The 17500-nt window shown below is 43.4% G+C and overlaps 2 protein-coding genes across 5 annotated transcripts in view; both read right to left on the reverse strand.

Moving 5' to 3' along the window:
• The window catches only part of LOC137171212 (dynamin-1-like), a 26007-nt gene extending 25232 nt beyond the window's left edge, over positions 1–775 (reverse strand). For all 4 annotated transcript variants that reach the window (XM_067575054.1, XM_067575044.1, XM_067575034.1 and 1 more), the window contains exon 1: positions 206–775. In XM_067575054.1, the coding sequence (XP_067431155.1) occupies positions 206–366 (161 nt within the window). In that variant the 5' untranslated portion in view covers positions 367–775. The remainder of the gene's footprint in view (positions 1–205) is intronic.
• A 5695-nt stretch (positions 776–6470) lies between these two features.
• The window catches only part of LOC137171223 (FHF complex subunit HOOK-interacting protein 2B-like), a 22695-nt gene continuing 11665 nt past the window's right edge, over positions 6471–17500 (reverse strand). The window contains exons 12-18 of the mRNA XM_067575076.1: positions 15561–15721; positions 15203–15352; positions 15005–15095; positions 14503–14649; positions 13386–13526; positions 12989–13089; positions 6471–10960 (exon numbers count right to left, since the gene is read on the reverse strand). Of these exons, the coding sequence (XP_067431177.1) occupies positions 10858–10960; positions 12989–13089; positions 13386–13526; positions 14503–14649; positions 15005–15095; positions 15203–15352; positions 15561–15721 (894 nt within the window). The 3' untranslated portion in view covers positions 6471–10857. The remainder of the gene's footprint in view (positions 10961–12988; positions 13090–13385; positions 13527–14502; positions 14650–15004; positions 15096–15202; positions 15353–15560; positions 15722–17500) is intronic.

The following is a 17500-nucleotide window of genomic DNA, read 5'->3' on the forward strand; positions in this document are numbered from 1 at the left end:
AGTCTCACGTGACATTTAGGTTTCTCCAGGTGCTTCAACACTATCTACCAGCTTAGAAAGGAAACTGCTTTCTGATCTTTTAAAAACATTGATCATGACAGGGGATGGAAGGTGTCCTGGATGGGCCGCTGTTCACGGCCCGGCTCGGCCCGGCTCGGCCCGGACAGAGAGACAGGCAGGCAGACAGACAGACAGGTTCACTCACTTGCCCACGAAGTTCTCCAGCACGGAGCTCTTCCCGGCGCTCTGTCCGCCCACCACCGCGATCTGCGGCAGGTCGAGGGTCGCATTCTGGCCGATGGAGGCGAAGGCGTCCTGCAGCCGGTTCACCAGCGGGATCAGCTCCTCCATCCCCCGGTTCCCCATGGCGGAGAGACGGGCGGAGACAGGCGGAGAGACGGGCGGAGACAGGCGGGAGAGACAGACAGGTATGCAGGCAGGGAGACAGGCAGGGATGCAGCAGCTGATCCGTCTGTCGTAACGTCCCCGTCGATCTCCTCCTCGTGCAGCTGATTGATCAGTTGATCAGCTGTTAGTATCGATGCTGCTGCTGATGATGAGGATGAGGATGAGGATGATGATGATGGAGATCCTCCTGCTGTGACCTTCAGCTCCGCTCTCCTCCTCCTCCTCTGCAGAGAGGAACCAGCTGACACACACACACACACACACCCACACACACGCACACACACATCCGGTACACACCTTCAAAATAGAAGCCCGACGACAAGACAGATTAAAGTTATAAGATATTTGATGCTGTTCAGGATTATATTATTATTCCTCATAACTGTTTGTGTTTTGTTGATATTAGCAGTAAGAGTCCAACACAGCAGCTCTGCCATGAATTCTGCTTTAAGAAGCTTCGACATCATCAGATGGAATATTAAAGACCTCAATAATAAACATCATTATCACCTTTCTGCAAATCCAGTTTGACTCCATTTTTACATCATTGTCTGCAAAACATCTGTTAACATCTGTTAACATCTTCAAAGATCTGAGATAAAAACCTGAGCAGCAGGACGGTTTCATCTGTGTTCTTTCAGTTTTATTCAACTATTTGTTCCTCTGTGTTTAAAACCTTTAAGACCTGAAACAACTCTGAGAGCAAACTGATGAAGTTTGTGATGAACTGATGAGAGGAAACACCTGACGCCGCAGGCGGAGGCGATGACGTCACCTGACGCTGCAGGCGGAGGCGATGACGTCAGCAGCTGATTCATTTTCAGTCTCTTTGTCACATTAAGAGTCTTTTGTCCTGATTACTGGTTCTGTGTTGGTCGTTGTGACGTCATCGTGATGTCACATTGACAAAAAAAAAAAGGAACAGAATGATCACAGTAAATTCAGATACCTTATTTTGAAAAGGACGAGGCCGGACTTCCTGTCTGTCTGGCGCTCACGTGCAGCACTTTGACACCTGAGACACGTGACGCAGAGCTGCACTTCATCACAACACCTGCAGGGATCCATTTTTATCAACTTCATGACTCCGTTTAAAAATACAAAACGTGAAAATATCGTTTATTGATTATTGACTTTGATTAATCACTTCCGGCTTTAGACTGAACCAATCAGCTGCTGCAGGAAGTGATGACGTCTTTTACTGCAGTACAAATATTTTACTGTAAACATACAGTCTGCAGAAAAAACTCCTGAAAGTACAAACTGCAAATATTACTTTAAAGTACCAAAAGTAAAAGTACTCGTTATACATGTACAGAGTTGTATTGATCGTAAATACATTTATATATTATTGGAACATTAATCATGATTGATGTTTACATGTCAGCAGCATTTTAATGACGTCAGGTTTGATCATGTTAACGGTGTTTATATTTAATAAACAGTTTTAAACACAGCTGAACTAACTGACTGCTGCTTCCTGCATCTTTATAACTTGATGTTTATTGTTGTTTTCAGGTTAAAGAACAGTAAACAGCAGGCTTCTTTAATGACGGCAGGTTACATCACAGATGTTCTTATTTTCCAGCAGACTTTAGTCTTCGACAGAAGATCAATGTTGTGACTAAAAGTATTTGATAGATTTTCATCCTGAGCAGTTTGTACTAAACAGTCATCAACTCCTACAATAATACAACTTATTCAAACTTGTTGAATGAACCAATTAAAGCCCAAATTATATATAAAAAAAACCTTCTGCCATTGATCATCACTCTGCCTCCAACATTCATCCTGCAGATCAACAGAGAAACGTTGAAAATCTACGTTTCAACACGTGAATCACGTATCAAATCAACATTTCTACCCGTTGAATGATGTTTTATGACGTGACATCGCTGTGGTTCAGGTCTGGTTTGGGTTAAAATAAAAATAAAAAATAAAATAAAAAACGGTCGATGTCTCACTAAACTAAGCCGCTTCTCTGGCGGGAAAACCGGCTTCAAATGACGTCTCGCTGAAAACAGCTGCTGTTGTCGTAGAAACGGGAAGCGGACGCTGGTCTTGGTTTCGAGGTGGTCTCGAACCGTGTTCTCTATCCAACAAACTTACTAACCGTCCAGCTGCTCCTCCTCGTCCTGTAGAGGAAAGATCAGCTCATATAGATCACATGTGAACTACACTGTAAAAAACAGTTACCGTCAAATAACAGCAAAAACCTTTAGTTATACTACAGTATTATTTTAGACAAACAGATATTTACTTTGGACGTTGTCTACATTTTTACAGTCCAACCATTATAAAATAAAAAGAAAATCTCATTATAAAACATTGCTAGAATGTAAAACAAATGAAAAAGATTGCAGAAATACCTTAAAATGACCTCATTTAAATGAAGACTCTTGATTTCAAACAGTAATCTTTGGTAAATTCATAGGATTATCAAATCCATCCACAAGAACTCCCCATCAAAGTACAGATTTCTGGATGTAAAACACAGAAAAATTATGTAAAATTACATTTAAATTAAAAGCAAAAGTAGTGTAGTGTATTGAATTATTCAAGAATATGTAGACTGGGTGTGTTTTATGTCCTGAGCTATTACCAGACTGAATATCTGAACCCTGTTCAGACCAGAGATGGTCTGTATTAGTGTTGGCATGTTGCTTTGTCGTGTCTAATTGGTCAAAAAACTACTCTTAGATGATAAACAATCAGAAGTCAGAGGTCCGAGCAGCACAGAGTTCTTTAATGCCGGCAAAAAAAGGAGAGCAAACAGTGAATACATGATGTACCGGGTCGCTCTGAGGGTTCTGGTCTTGAGGCTTCTTTCCCTTCTCCGGGCAAGTTGTGCCAGAGACCCTCACTCTGCATCTACAACTCAGCCCCTCACCAGATATCACACATCACTGTTTTTGTGGCTTTTTTAAAAGGTTAAATTAAACTAACTGCAATTGTTTTTGTCTTTTCAGCCATCTCAAGCTACCTGTACATGGTCAAGTACGAGCTGCCCGTCGTCATTCAAGCCTTCATGGGAGCCAGCAATGAGACATGTTTTAGCTTCTGACCCTATATATGATATGGCTGATTGATTTGACTGTTTTTAAAGGTAACCTGTTTTTCTTGCAAACAAACACAGTTATGTTTGCATTCAGTGTTAAGGAACAATTGTGGGTTTTCTCATGGCTTAATAAATGCCTCCTCTTTCTCTCGGACAATACCAACAAAACGTGGACCTGTCGTGTCTAATTGATGGATTGCAGTTGGAGAAACACTTGGTCAAAAAACTACTCTTAGATGATAAAAAATCAGAAGTCAGAGGTCCGAGCAGCACAGAGTTCTTTAATGCCGGCAAAAAAAGGAGAGCAAACAGTGAATACATGATGTACCGGGTCGCTCTGAGGGTTCTGGTCTTGAGGTGTAGGTTTTTATACCCTTGGGTCTGCATAGGTCACACCTATTGTCCATCCTCTTCATCTTTAGCCAATTACACCATTATAATTTATCTTCGTCACTCGTTGTTGGTCAAACTCTTCAAGAACTGGATATTCATTAGCATGTTCAGTTTTATCTAGTTATGTCCCCTTTTTATACATATATATAACTGTTGGGGATCATTTTACACCATTATTGCCAAATTGTCTCCTGGCCTTATTTTTTTATAAGTTATTCTTGTCATTTTATTTCTTGAACTCCTCCAGAGTGTTTTTTAAAGGTGAAGACTTTAATGCAAACACACTCAAAATGTCTCCAGTGTATGATTATGATTCTTTTACCGTGCTTCTGTACGTATATCGTGATTAAACGTGATTTATGAGATTACAAAGAATTCAACACACTATTACTTATAATGTTTATGAATCACCTGCATAGCTTCATACAGTCTGTTAGCTCACTATGACTCTCAGTGAAATACACCACAGCTTCAGGCAGCAGTGAGATGATGGAATATGATACAAGAAGTCCAGTTTGAGGGATGGATCTGCGTTTTGAGACTATTCAGATGCTAAAACACTGCATAGCACTTTATAACACTGCAAGTCAGTATTTTACAACCCTGGCAAGTTTGTAAAGTCTGGAAACACGATCGCAAACATTTATATATATAATTCTCAAACACTGGCAACGATGGTTGTTTAAAAAAAATTGAACCATCATAATTATATTATTTTTTGGAAATTACATTAGTTGAACTGTTTTGTGCTTGATGTTTGTGTGATGTGTAATTATTTGTGTAATAATTATTACTTTTTCATTTTCAGTCTAGAACAAAATGTTCATGAACATGAGATGCACTCTGGTCCTTCGTAGTCTTCCGGTGTATCAGCGCGAGGCGTCTCTGAGTTCTTCAAGACCAGCAGTGTAACTTCTCAGTACACTCACAGAAATGTCAACATCTATCAGTACAGTGTTGACATAACATATTGTGTGGGAAACGAACTTGAACGCCTCCTGTAGCATTCTCAAAATTTAAGTAGATTCAAGGATAGGTTTGGACTTTTTCAAGTCTATCTCAATACAATATTCAAATGTCAAATGTATATCGACAAAGTTATTAGTGGGCGGAAATTATTCGTCCTATCTCCATAATAGCCGTGAAGCGGTCCCTTCCTATCAGGTAGGATGAGTCTCTAACTGGTCTGCAGTATTACATTGAGTGTGTTTTGCCAGTTATCAAGTGGCTCCACATGATCACAGCTGATGGAGGCCACTGTCCAGTGAGAGCTTGATTCTAACTGATGCTACCTGGATGAGACGTCCCAAACTGATTTACTGCTTCATGTGATGTTCACTGTCTGTGTAGATTAGTCACTGCATAAATGCCCATCTATAGATGCCTGTTTTTTGTCTAGCTGTCAACATATCCACATTTCTATTTATTTTTTGAGACGTTGAGTGTACAGACCTGTTGATGAGGAGGTTCACTCAGTGCGACACCTGCTGGTCATTTTTTGTAACTACTTTTGGCATGCTTGCTGTTGGTTCTATGCCATTGATCTCTGTAATTATTGAGAGCTCATAATACCGTATTATCCCACTAGAACACTGTGCTCCCAGTATGCAGCTTACTGGTGGTTCCTACAGTCTTTAAAAGTAGAATGGGAGGCAGAGCCTTCAGCTATCAGGCTCCTCTCCTGTGGAACCATCTTCCAGATTGGGTCCGGGGTGCAGACACCCTCTCTATGTTTAAGAGTAGGCTTCAAACTTTCCTTTTTGATAAAGCTTATAGTTAGGGCCGACCAGGCTCGCCTTGGATCAGCCCTTAGTTATGCTGCTATAGGCCTAGACTGCTGGGGGACTTCCCATGATGCACTGAGCTCCTGCTGTTGCTACTCATGTATCTATTGTTATTGTTGTTGCTGTTGTTGTTCTGCTTCTCTGACCCACTGTGCACAGTATTGTAAATAACTTTGTAAATATATTTAACAGCCCGGTTTCTGCAGGGGTGGATGGCAACTTTTAAATATCTTTCCTCCTGTTTTTGTTAAGTCAGGAGTTATGTCAGTGATTTGTATTTTTGTTTCTTTATGTTTAAATCGGTAATTTTAGGTTGATTAGCTTTAGTTCCCTTTTGTTTGTTGTTTTGCTGTTAACTCACCCTGAAACCACAACTATGAAATAAACATTTAAAGGCTGCAGAATCCCTTGTTGCTGCTTTTCACCGCCTCTTTCACATGAACGTAAAGTAGCATCGCATGGAAATACTCAAGTAAAGTACAAGTACCTCAAACTGTACTTAAATACAGAACTTGATTAAATGTATTTAGTTACTTTCCATCTGCTTCTCATCAGCTGTTTAACGGCTGCATCATCTCGTGCTGCGTTCAGGTTCGATGAAACTGAGCGAAAACGCCGCCGTCTGACCTCTAAACACTGATGATGTCATCAGATATTCAGGAATCAAAATCAAGATTTACAGTTTTAAATATTTGCTGCTACAAACTGAAACATGAACAAACAAACAAACAAACAAACAAACAAACAGCTGAAACTTTTTTACAACAAAATCTCAATTTAATCTTTCTTTCCTGTTTTGTTGAAGGAAATAAAACAAACCACAAACAGCAGATTTCATATTTTTTTAATAACTTTTCTTCCATGAAGAAACCAGGAAACTTCTCGTTTAGACTCTAAAGGAACAATTCAGAGAATTAAAGACTGAAACTGTCTTAAAGCAGAATTCATCCGACTGACATTTATTCATTTTACATTTAAAGTCTTTCATCGATTTCAGCTTAAAAATAAATAAAAAAAAAAAAGATTAAATTCAATAAGAAACAGTTTTCATGTAAAATGTTGAACTCGTCCTTTTTAAAGACATTAAAGGCTGATTTTTATTAACGTCAACAAACACAAAGACTTTTCATTCTTTCATCTTTGGGAACAAAACTGTTGAATTGCACTTAAATATGTTAAATGAAGTTTCACCTGCTAAAACAATAACATTGTTATATGCACACTGAACATCAGAGGTCTGGATACAGCAGCAGCACAACGTCACGTTAACGTTATCAATATGTTACAACAAGCTTCAGATTCATTGTTTCAAAAGATACACCAGTTATTAACGATCAATAACGAACTGTGATTATAAGAAGCTTTTACATGAACGTTCCCGTGTTGCTGCTGTGAAACAGACTCAGTAGAATCAGGAGGTCGACACGTCATCAGATCCACGTATTGATCGCTTGCTCCCTCCAGGAGTTCAGCTTTTTTTTGTTTCATCGGGTCCAAATACGTTTGATTCTGCAGCAGAACTTGTGATCTAGTTTGTGATGTTTTATGTTTCTTTCTGCAGTAAAATTACAGGAAATGGGAAACATTACAAGCAAAGTGATTTTTTATATGTAACGACTTCCTGCAGATCACAGAAACAACTATATTTCAGCTGCACATGAGAACCATGAGGACTCAACATTCTATAAAACAGTAAAATACTGTACTTGAGTTCCATTTATAACCTTTATTAAATAAACTTTCAGCTCAACATCAGCAGCAAATAAAATCATCAATAATGTTATAAAATAAATCCATCAACATAAACATCAGTCACCAACAAACGTCTGTAGATTCATGCACAAAAGTTTCAGCTCTCACAAATATATAATTATAATATTTATCACCCATCACTTATGTGTAATATAATGTATATTTATATTGTTATATATAATAATATGCATATAGTAATATTGTAATTTTTATTTGTTTAATTCGTCTCTCTCTTATTTTATTATAAACTAATCAGAGTCAAACCTCTTGAAATCCTGCAGAGATGTTCATTACTGTCCTGGAAGGACTGATAATTACTTTTCAACATTTTCAGTAACTAAAGTTAAAATATCTGACAGACGTCTGATGGTCTGAGAAACAGAAACAGTACGCGGCTGGCTTTGATCAAGACAGAAACGTCTACAAAACTCCGTCCGTGGCTCTGAAACCGGGTCACGGTCTCAAGAAGACTGCAGATATCCTTGAGTGTGAAGTACAGACGGCAGAGTCTGACAATGAGGGGTTGTGGTCTTAGAAGAAGACGGATGTGTCTGTGTGAGATACGTCGGTTTCTGAGGAGCGGTTTTGAAGCTCTGAGTTGGCGGCTCCGGCCGTCGCCATCTTGGAGCTGATGGCGGCCGAATGAAGCCTGGTTGCTGAGACAAGCCACCTAGCGGCTAACGACCTGTCGCTCAAAGCAGCCACGTCCTTAATTATGCAGAACTTTATGACTTAATAACATTTAAACGGGTGAGTTATAAAATAATTCACCCCCCGTACAGCAACAAAAGTGTTTTAGTACCAGGATGTAAACATGTTTATGTCTATGGGGATCTGTGGGAGTCTATGGGAGTTTATGGGGATCTGTGGGGGTCTATTGGGGTCTGTGGGTGTCCGTGGGAGTCTATGAGGATCTGTGGGAGTCTGTGGGAGTTTATGGGGATCTGTGGGAGTCTATGGGGGTCTGTGGGAGTCTATGGGGGCCTGTGGGGATTCACTCCCTATTGGAGCCTCAAGTGGCCATTAGAGCAACTGCAGTTTTGGCTTCATGTTTCAGCCCCGGAGGTTGCTGCTTGGTGTCATCACGTACTCTACAAACTCATCAGATCCGACTTCCTCCAGGTTCGGCACCAGGACTTTCAGAGTTGGAGCAAAAGCTTTGTCAGCATTTTCAGCGCATTGAAATAATGAGGAAAAGAAACAGGACAGTTCCCATCCTTCTAACACCAGACATGCTGTCCTCAGTGGAAGATTTAGTTGTGCATTGGCGGGCCTGAGGTGTTCCTGATGAAAATCACTTTTTCTCCTCCAGACCTGAAGCAGAGACTCACTTAAGGGGATCAGATGCCATCAGACAGACTGGAAGGGAAAGTGGGGCCAAGAATCCTGAAACTGTCCTCAACCAAGTTGAGAAAGCACGTATCCACACTGTCTACGGTCATAAACCTGAGAGATTATGACATGGACATACTTGCCAATGTTCTTGGCCATGAAATCCGGGTCCATACGCAGGACTACAGACTACCTGAAGGAACGCTGCAGTTAGCTAAAGTCAGCATAGTGCCTCAAGGGAACCAGCCTGGACCAAATCCAATCAGTCCCAATGAGGAAGAGCCGGAAGCTATGGACAGTGATCTCTGAGAGACAGATGCAGAGAAGGACTCATCTTTCTGCTCTTCGTCATCAGGATCCTCAAGATCTAAAAGAAGACAGCTAACAACTAATGTATTTGCTGATGACACTGCACCCGTAGGATCCTCAACACCGAAGAGAAGACAGGAAACTGTTGAGTCTGACAGTGACGACCCTTAAACAGAAAGCTCAAAGAGGAGGAGCTGGTCGTCTGAAGAGGTCCATGCAGTGAGAAGACAAACACTCATGACATTCATAGAAGCTGGTAAAGAACCAGGACAGTGATGCCTGTATTAAGGCTTCACCAGAAGAACTTCAAGAAAGAAGCTGGACGGTGGTAAAGTTCTGTTATAATTTGTGTCACTGCCATTCAACGTGGAAGTGCAAATAGAACTAATTTACTGAAAAAGACTTTGCACTTGTTCTTACATGTGTTGCTCTTAGACGCTCAGTTTACTCTGAGATAACAGGACATGTGATGCTGTTCTTCCTGGTTCTATCAGTGTTCTTTATTCAGGCCCCAGAGGAGAAAGTTTCTCCTGCTTCCTCTGCTTCTCTGAGCTTCTTTGCACAACATGTCCAAACATCTCCTGGTTGGTGGCGTCACCAGAGTCCAGAGACCAGCTGGTGGGTCAGCTCATTGCTACACTATAGTGAGGAGGGAACACATCTCCACTACAACAGCAGTCCATCCATATAAGTGCTGCTCATGGAGGAATGTTGGGTCTCTGTATTAAAGAGTTCGGTCTAGACCTGCTCTATGTGAAAAGAGCCCTGAGACGACCTTTGTTGTGATTTGGTGCTATATAAATAAAAATTGATTGATTGATAGATATATATATATCAGATTATGCTGTTGGCCAAATGTGAATAATGGATCTCCGACAGACTGACAGATGGTTCTAAGTCACTGCTGAAGTCACTGTTGCCCCCTACTGGAGGAAGGGAAACACTGACATAGAGTTCTTGTGTTCGCTGGTCGTTCACGCGTCCTAAAGTTCTGCTTCTCATGAACTAAAATGAAAATGGATGCAGAGCGAGGCTTGTAGGATGTAACGGGATGAATGTTTTAAATAAAGTGTCAGGATAAAAAGCAGTTTTAAATAAAGGTTTTGTGAAAATATGAAAAAAAGACAGAATTTAAAAAAACAGAAGCTTGAAGTGAAACTTTGTTGTTTCATCATCACTGATGATGGTCCAGCCCTCAGTAATTATCCAATCACCATCTTTATACACCAACCCGCTGTCTCTGAAGCTCCGCCCATGTCCCTGTCGGAGCCTCTGATTGGCTGATTTTTATAACTCTGTCTGATCATCAACACAAATGTTTCTGTTCTCTTTCCTCACTTGATTATAATTAACTCTAAAACTAAAATAAATAAAGTGTTCTGTGACTGTCACTGTGATGTCACTGTGATGTCACTGTGATGGCGCTCAGGGTCGCTTCAGAAATGCTGCTGTTGCAGGTGAAACTGGCTTCAATCAGGTTCTCACATGGAAACATTTAAACTTCAGGTTTGTAAAAGACACCAAAACATCTTCTGAGAGTCCAAGTAGAAACATAAACTGTTTATTCAGCTTCACCTGTGTCAGGTGACCCAGGTGTAGCCATCTCTACTCTGCCATCAGAGTGTCCTCAGGGTGGAGAGCAGATGTACCTTTTAAAGCTGTACCTGTCCCACTTTACCCAGGTGTACATGTCAATGTCTACCTCGCCCTCGTTACTGAGAAAGTACCTGTCCCAGGTGAGTCAGTGCCGGTCCAGGTGAGTCAGTGCTGGTCCAGGTGAGTCCGTGCTGGTCCAGGTGAGTCACTGCTGTTCCAGGTGAGTTACTGCTGGTCCAGGGGCAGCTTAACGAAGACAATGGCAGCAAGCTCTTTACAGAACTCCTCCAGGACGATGACTCCTCTCAGCAGGGTCAAGTGTTCCAGTCTGAGGACACATGTACAGATAAACTCAGGTAAACTCAGTAAACTCAGGTAGACTCAGTAAACTCAGGTAAACTCAGTAAACTCAGGTAAACTCAGGTAGACTCAGTAACCTCAGGTAAACTCAGGTAGACTCAGTAAACTCAGGTAAACTCAGGTAAACTCAGTAAACTCAGGTAAACTCAGGTAGACTCAGTAAACTCAGGTAGACTCAGTAAACTCAGGTAAACTCAGGTAGACTCAGTAAACTCAGGTAAACTCAGGTAGACTCAGTAAACTCAGGTAGACTCAGTAAACTTAGGTAGACTCAGTAAACTCAGGTAGACTCAGTAAACTCAGGTAAATTCAGGTAGACTCAGGTAGACTCAGGTAGACTCAGGTAAACTCAGGTAAACTCAGGTAAACTCAGGTAGACTCAGTAAACTCAGGTAAACTCAGGTAAACTCAGGTAAACTCAGGTAGACTCAGTAAACTCAGGTAAATTCAGGTAGACTCAGGTAGACTCAGGTAGACTCAGGTAAACTCAGGTAAACTCAGGTAAACTCAGGTAGACTCAGTAAACTCAGGTAAACTCAGGTAAACTCAGGTAAACTCAGGTAGACTCAGTAAACTCAGGTAAATTCAGGTAGACTCAGGTAGACTCAGGTAGACTCAGGTAAACTCAGGTAAACTCAGGTAAACTCAGGTAAACTCAGGTAGACTCAGTAAACTCAGGTAAACTCAGGTAGACTCAGTAAACTCAGGTAGACTCAGGTAGACTCAGGTAAACTCAGGTAAACTCAGGTAGACTCAGTAAACTCAGGTAAACTCAGGTAAACTCAGGTAGACTCAGTAAACTCAGGTAGACTCAGTAAACTCAGGTAGACTCAGGTAGACTCAGTAAACTCAGGTAGACTCAGGTAGACTCAGGTAAACTCAGGTAGACTCAGTAAACTCAGGTAAACTCAGGTAGACTCAGTAAACTCAGGTAGACTCAGTAAACTCAGGTAGACTCAGGTAGACTCAGTAAACTCAGGTAGACTGTAAACTCAGTAAACTCAGGTAGACTCAGTAAACTCAGTAAACTCAGGTAAACTCAGGTAGACTCAGTAAACTCAGGTAGACTCAGTAAACTCAGGTAAACTCAGGTAGACTCAGTAAACTCAGGTAAACTCAGGTAGACTCAGTAAACTCAGGTAGACTCAAGTAAACTAAGGGAAACTCAGGTAGACTCAGTAAACTCAGGTAGACTCAGTAAACTCAGGTAAATTCAGGTAGACTCAGTAAACTCAGGTAAATTCAGGTAGACTCTGTAAACTCAGGTAGACTCAGTAAACTCAGGTAAATTCAGGTAGACTCAGTAAACTCAGGTACACTCAAGTAAACTCAGGTAGACTCAGTAAACTCAGGTGGACTCAGTAGACTCAGGTAAATTCAGGTAGACTCTGTAAACTCAGGTAGACTCAAGTAAACTAAGGGAAACTCAGTAGACTCAGTAAACTCAGGTAGACTCAGTAAACTCAGGTGGACTCAGTAGACTCAGTAAACTCAGGTAACCTCGGTAGACTCAGGTAGACTCAGTAAACTCAGGTAGACTCAGTAGACTCATTAAACTCTGCTGTGTCTCTGTTTCTTGTGGTTCCTCATTCACAGGTTCATTACATCTCGTCTGAATTACTGTAATGGTATCTGAACTAGACTGCCCAATAAAGCCCTGACCAGACTCCAGTATGTCCAGAAATTCTCCTCCTCACTATCACTAAATGTCTCCATCATCTGGCTCCTGAATACCGCTGTGATCTTCTGAACATCTACAGCTGCTCTCACACTCTGTGCTCCGTCATCACACGTCCATCTGCATATAACGACCGCAGCCTTTATCTGCAGATGGACGTGGCGAGATGCAACGTCACCCGTTGGTCTCACTGGAGCTGGTTTGAAGCCTTGAAGAAGTTGCAGCTTCTGGTTGACGCCATCTTTTCCTTTTGGAAGCAGAACCTTCCAGATAAGGAGAGCGAGATGTTGCCTTTCAGACAGACAGACAGGTAGTTACCCGGTGTTGTGGTTCAGTCCCAGCAGGTGTCTCCTGGTGTCCAGCAGTCTGTCTGTCAGGTTGGAGACCTGCTGGATCCTCTGCATCAGCTCTCTTATCACCTGAGAGATAGACAGGCAGACAGACAGGCAGACAGACAGACAGACAGGCAGACAGACAGGCAGGCAGGCAGGCAGGCAGACAGACAGGCAGGCAGGCAGGCAGGCAGACAGACAGACAGACAGACAGGCAGGCAGACAGACAGGCAGACAGACAGGTGTACAGACAGACAGAGAGATAGACAGGATGAAAAACACCTGAGACGCAGGTAAGTCAAGTTTATTTTTAACGAGCTCCTCTCTGACATGTCAAAGACAAAGAGACAGACGGGTATTTTATCTGTCTGTCTGCGTCTTACCCTGATCAGGACAGAGAAGAGCGACCTGGAGCCGTGAGACAGGTGTATGTAGGGGTTCAGCAGGTACTCGTGCAGCAGCAGGTGGTTGAAGGACGACAGTCTGGACAGAACTGCTGTCAGCTTCAGGTTCAACTCATACGGCTGAAAGAGAGACAGGTCAGACACACACACACACATTATACACACACGATACACACACACGATACACACACACGATATACACACACATGATACACACACACACACACACGATATACACACATGATATACACACACACACACACGATATACACACACACGATACACACACACGATACACACACACGATATACACACACATGATACACACACACACACACACGATATACACACACACGATACACACACACACATGATACACACACACACACACACGATATACACACACATGATACACACACACACGATATACACACACACACACACACGATACACACACACATGATACACACACACACACACACATGATACACACACACACATGATACACACACACGATATACACACACACACACGATATACACACACACACACATATGATATACACACACACACAATATACACACACACACGATACACACACACACACGATATACACACACACACACGATATACACACACACACACGATACACACACACACACACATGATACACACACACATGATACACACACACACACACATGATACACACACACATGATACACACACACACATGATACACACACACATGATACACACACACACACGATACACATATATATGATATACATATATTCATGCAGACAGACAGGCAGACAGACAGACAGGCAGACAGACAGGCAGGCAGACAGACAGGCAGACAGACAGACAGACAGACAGACAGGCAGACAGACAGGCAGACAGACAGGCAGACAGACAGACAGGCAGACAGACAGGCAGACAGACAGACAGGCAGACAGACAGACAGACAGACAGGCAGACAGACAGACAGGCAGACAGACAGACAGACAGACAGACAGACAGGCAGACAGACAGACAGGCAGACAGACAGACAGACAGACAGACAGGCAGACAGACAGACAGACAGGTGGGTCTACCTGCTCCAGGATGCGTCCCAGGCGATCAAACAGGACTTTGAGGAGGTGACCTTCAAAGAAGTTGCTCTCCTCTCCTGAGGAAGAGGAGGATGGAGGAAGACTGAGTGGCCAATCCCACGACTGAGAAAGTGACTGACACTCCGTCACCTGATAGAGGAGGAAGAGGAGAAGGACGAGGAGGAGGAGGAGGAGGAAGAGGAGAAGGACGAGGAGGAGGAGGAGGAGGAAGAGGAGGAGGAGGAGGAGGAAGAGGAGGAGGAGGAGGAGGAGGAGGACGAGGAGGAGGAGGAGGAGAAGGAGGATGAAGAGGAGGAGGAGGAGGAGGGGGACGAGGAGGAGGATAGAGGAGGAGGATGAAGAGGAAGAGGAGGCGTTCAATGACACGTTTCACTCGTGTAGATCTGAGATGTTTCTGGGAGGTTTGGTCCCGTGTGGACGTAGGCGGAGCTTGTCGTATATGACATCATTAAGTGAGGACGTGTAAACGTGTGCGTGTTCTCACCAGCGTGTGAGCGTCGTGGACGTACGACTCGTATCCTCCCTCCTGCAGCAGCTGAGCCGATCGCACCTGGACGGGAACCAGACACAGGAAGCTGCCGCACAACCAGAGGACGCCGTTATCAGCGGGCGTCCCGCCGTCACACCAAAACATCACAGCTTCTCTTTTTTAATGTTCAGCAGAGACACGAGTTTGTGTTACCTGTTGACGACGTCAGCAGCTGATCCGTGTCCAGAAGCAGGAGGAGGAGGAGGAGGAGCAGCAGAGGAGGAGCAGAGAGGAGGAGGCAGGAGGTGCTGACTGTCTGAGAACAGACTGTCAGAGAAGAAGAACAGGTCCTCCTCCAGATCACTGAAACACACACACACGTTGTTATGATGTCATCGTGTAACACAGTGCCACTGTCAGGTGCATTGTGGGTAATGTAGGCAGCAGCTTTCAATAGGAACGAAGGTTTTCTCTGTAAACATTTGAACTGTTCTGTTGCAGACAGGAATGTTTGTCTGCAGCGTGATGATGTCACACAGCATGATGATGTCACACGGCGTGATGGACCCACTCGCTCTCCTCGTTGCTCTCCGTGTGCCTGTCGTCCTGACCTGCGGCCAGCGGAGACACGTAACCACGACTCTGCAGGTTGTTCAGCACCAGGACGTCCAAAATGTCCCTGTGAGGCTTCTGTAGTAACTCCTCCACCAGAGACAGAGACACCATGCTGATCTGCAGATAGACAGACAGGCAGACAGGCAGACAGACAGACAGGCAGAGAGACAGACAGGCAGAGAGACAGACAGACAGACAGACAGGCAGACAGGCAGAGAGACAGACAGACAGACAGACAGACAGACAGACAGACAGTCAGACAGAGAGACAGAGAGACAGAGAGACAGACAGAGAGACAGACAGGAAGAGAGACAGACAGGCAGAGAGACAGACAGACAGGCAGACAGACAGACAGGCAGACAGACAGGCAGACAGACAGTCAGACAGACAGACAGAGAGACAGACAGAGAGACAGACAGGCAGGCAGACAGAGAGACAGAGAGAGAGACAGGTGTATAATCTCCAGGTTCTAGAATCAAGTTAAATCATATAAATGACTTTGAATCGTAGTTTTAATGTTACTGATGAAATCATGAAGAACAACCTGTCTGTCTGTTACCTGTCTGTCTGTTATCTGTCTGTCTGTTATCTGTCTGTCTGTTATCTGTCTGTCTGTCATCTGTCTGTCTGTCACCTGTCTGTCTGTCACCTGTCTGTCTGTCACCTGTCTGTCTGTTACCTGTCTGTCTGTTACCTGTCTGTCTGTTATCTGTCTGTCTGTTATCTGTCTGTCTGTTACCTGTCTGTCTGTTATCTGTCTGTCTGTTATCTGTCTGTCTGTTATCTGTCTGTCTGTCACCTGTCTGTCTGTCACCTGTCTGTCTGTCACCTGTCTGTCTGTTATCTGTCTGTCTGTTACCTGTCTGTCTGTTATCTGTCTGTCTGTTATCTGTCTGTCTGTTATCTGTCTGTCTGTCTGTTACCTGTCTGTCTGTCACCTGTCTGTCTGTTACCTGTCTGTGTGTCTGTTACCTGTCTGTGTGTCTGTTACCTGTCTGTGTGTCTGTTATCTGTCTGTGTGTCTGTTACCTGTCTGTCTGTCTGTTACCTGTCTGTCTGTTACCTGTCTGTGTGTCTGTTATCTGTCTGTGTGTCTGTTACCTGTCTGTGTGTCTGTTACCTGTCTGTGTGTCTGTTACCTGTCTGTCTGTCTGTTACCTGTCTGTCTGTTACCTGTCTGTGTGTCTGTTATCTGTCTGTGTGTCTGTTACCTGTCTGTGTGTCTGTTACCTGTCTGTCTGTTACCTGTCTGTGTGTCTGTTATCTGTCTGTCTGTCTGTTACCTGTCTGTGTGTCTGTTACCTGTCTGTGTGTCTGTTACCTGTCTGTGTGTGTACCTGTCTGTCTGTTACCTGTCTGTCTGTCTGTTACCTGTCTGTGTGTGTACCTGTCTGTCTGTCTGTTACCTGTCTGTGTGTGTACCTGTCTGTCTGTCTGTTACCTGTCTGTGTGTCTGTTACCTGTCTGTGTGTCTGTTATCTGTCTGTGTGTCTGTTACCTGTCTGTCTGTCTGTTACCTGTCTGTCTGTTACCTGTCTGTGTGTCTGTTACCTGTCTGTCTGTCTGTTACCTGTCTGTCTGTCTGTTACCTGTCTGTGTGTCTGTTATCTGTCTGTGTGTCTGTTACCTGTCTGTGTGTCTGTTACCTGTCTGTCTGTTACCTGTCTGTGTGTCTGTTACCTGTCTGTGTGTCTGTTATCTGTCTGTGTGTCTGTTACCTGTCTGTGTGTCTGTTACCTGTCTGTCTGTTACCTGTCTGTGTGTCTGTTACCTGTCTGTGTGTCTGTTACCTGTCTGTCTGTCTGTTACCTGTCTGTCTGTTACCTGTCTGTGTGTCTGTTACCTGTCTGTGTGTCTGTTGTCTGTGTGTCTGTTATCTGTCTGTCTGTCTGTTAT

This window comes from Thunnus thynnus, chromosome 2 (assembly GCF_963924715.1).
Source record: "Thunnus thynnus chromosome 2, fThuThy2.1, whole genome shotgun sequence".
Lineage (NCBI taxonomy): Eukaryota > Metazoa > Chordata > Actinopteri > Scombriformes > Scombridae > Thunnus > Thunnus thynnus.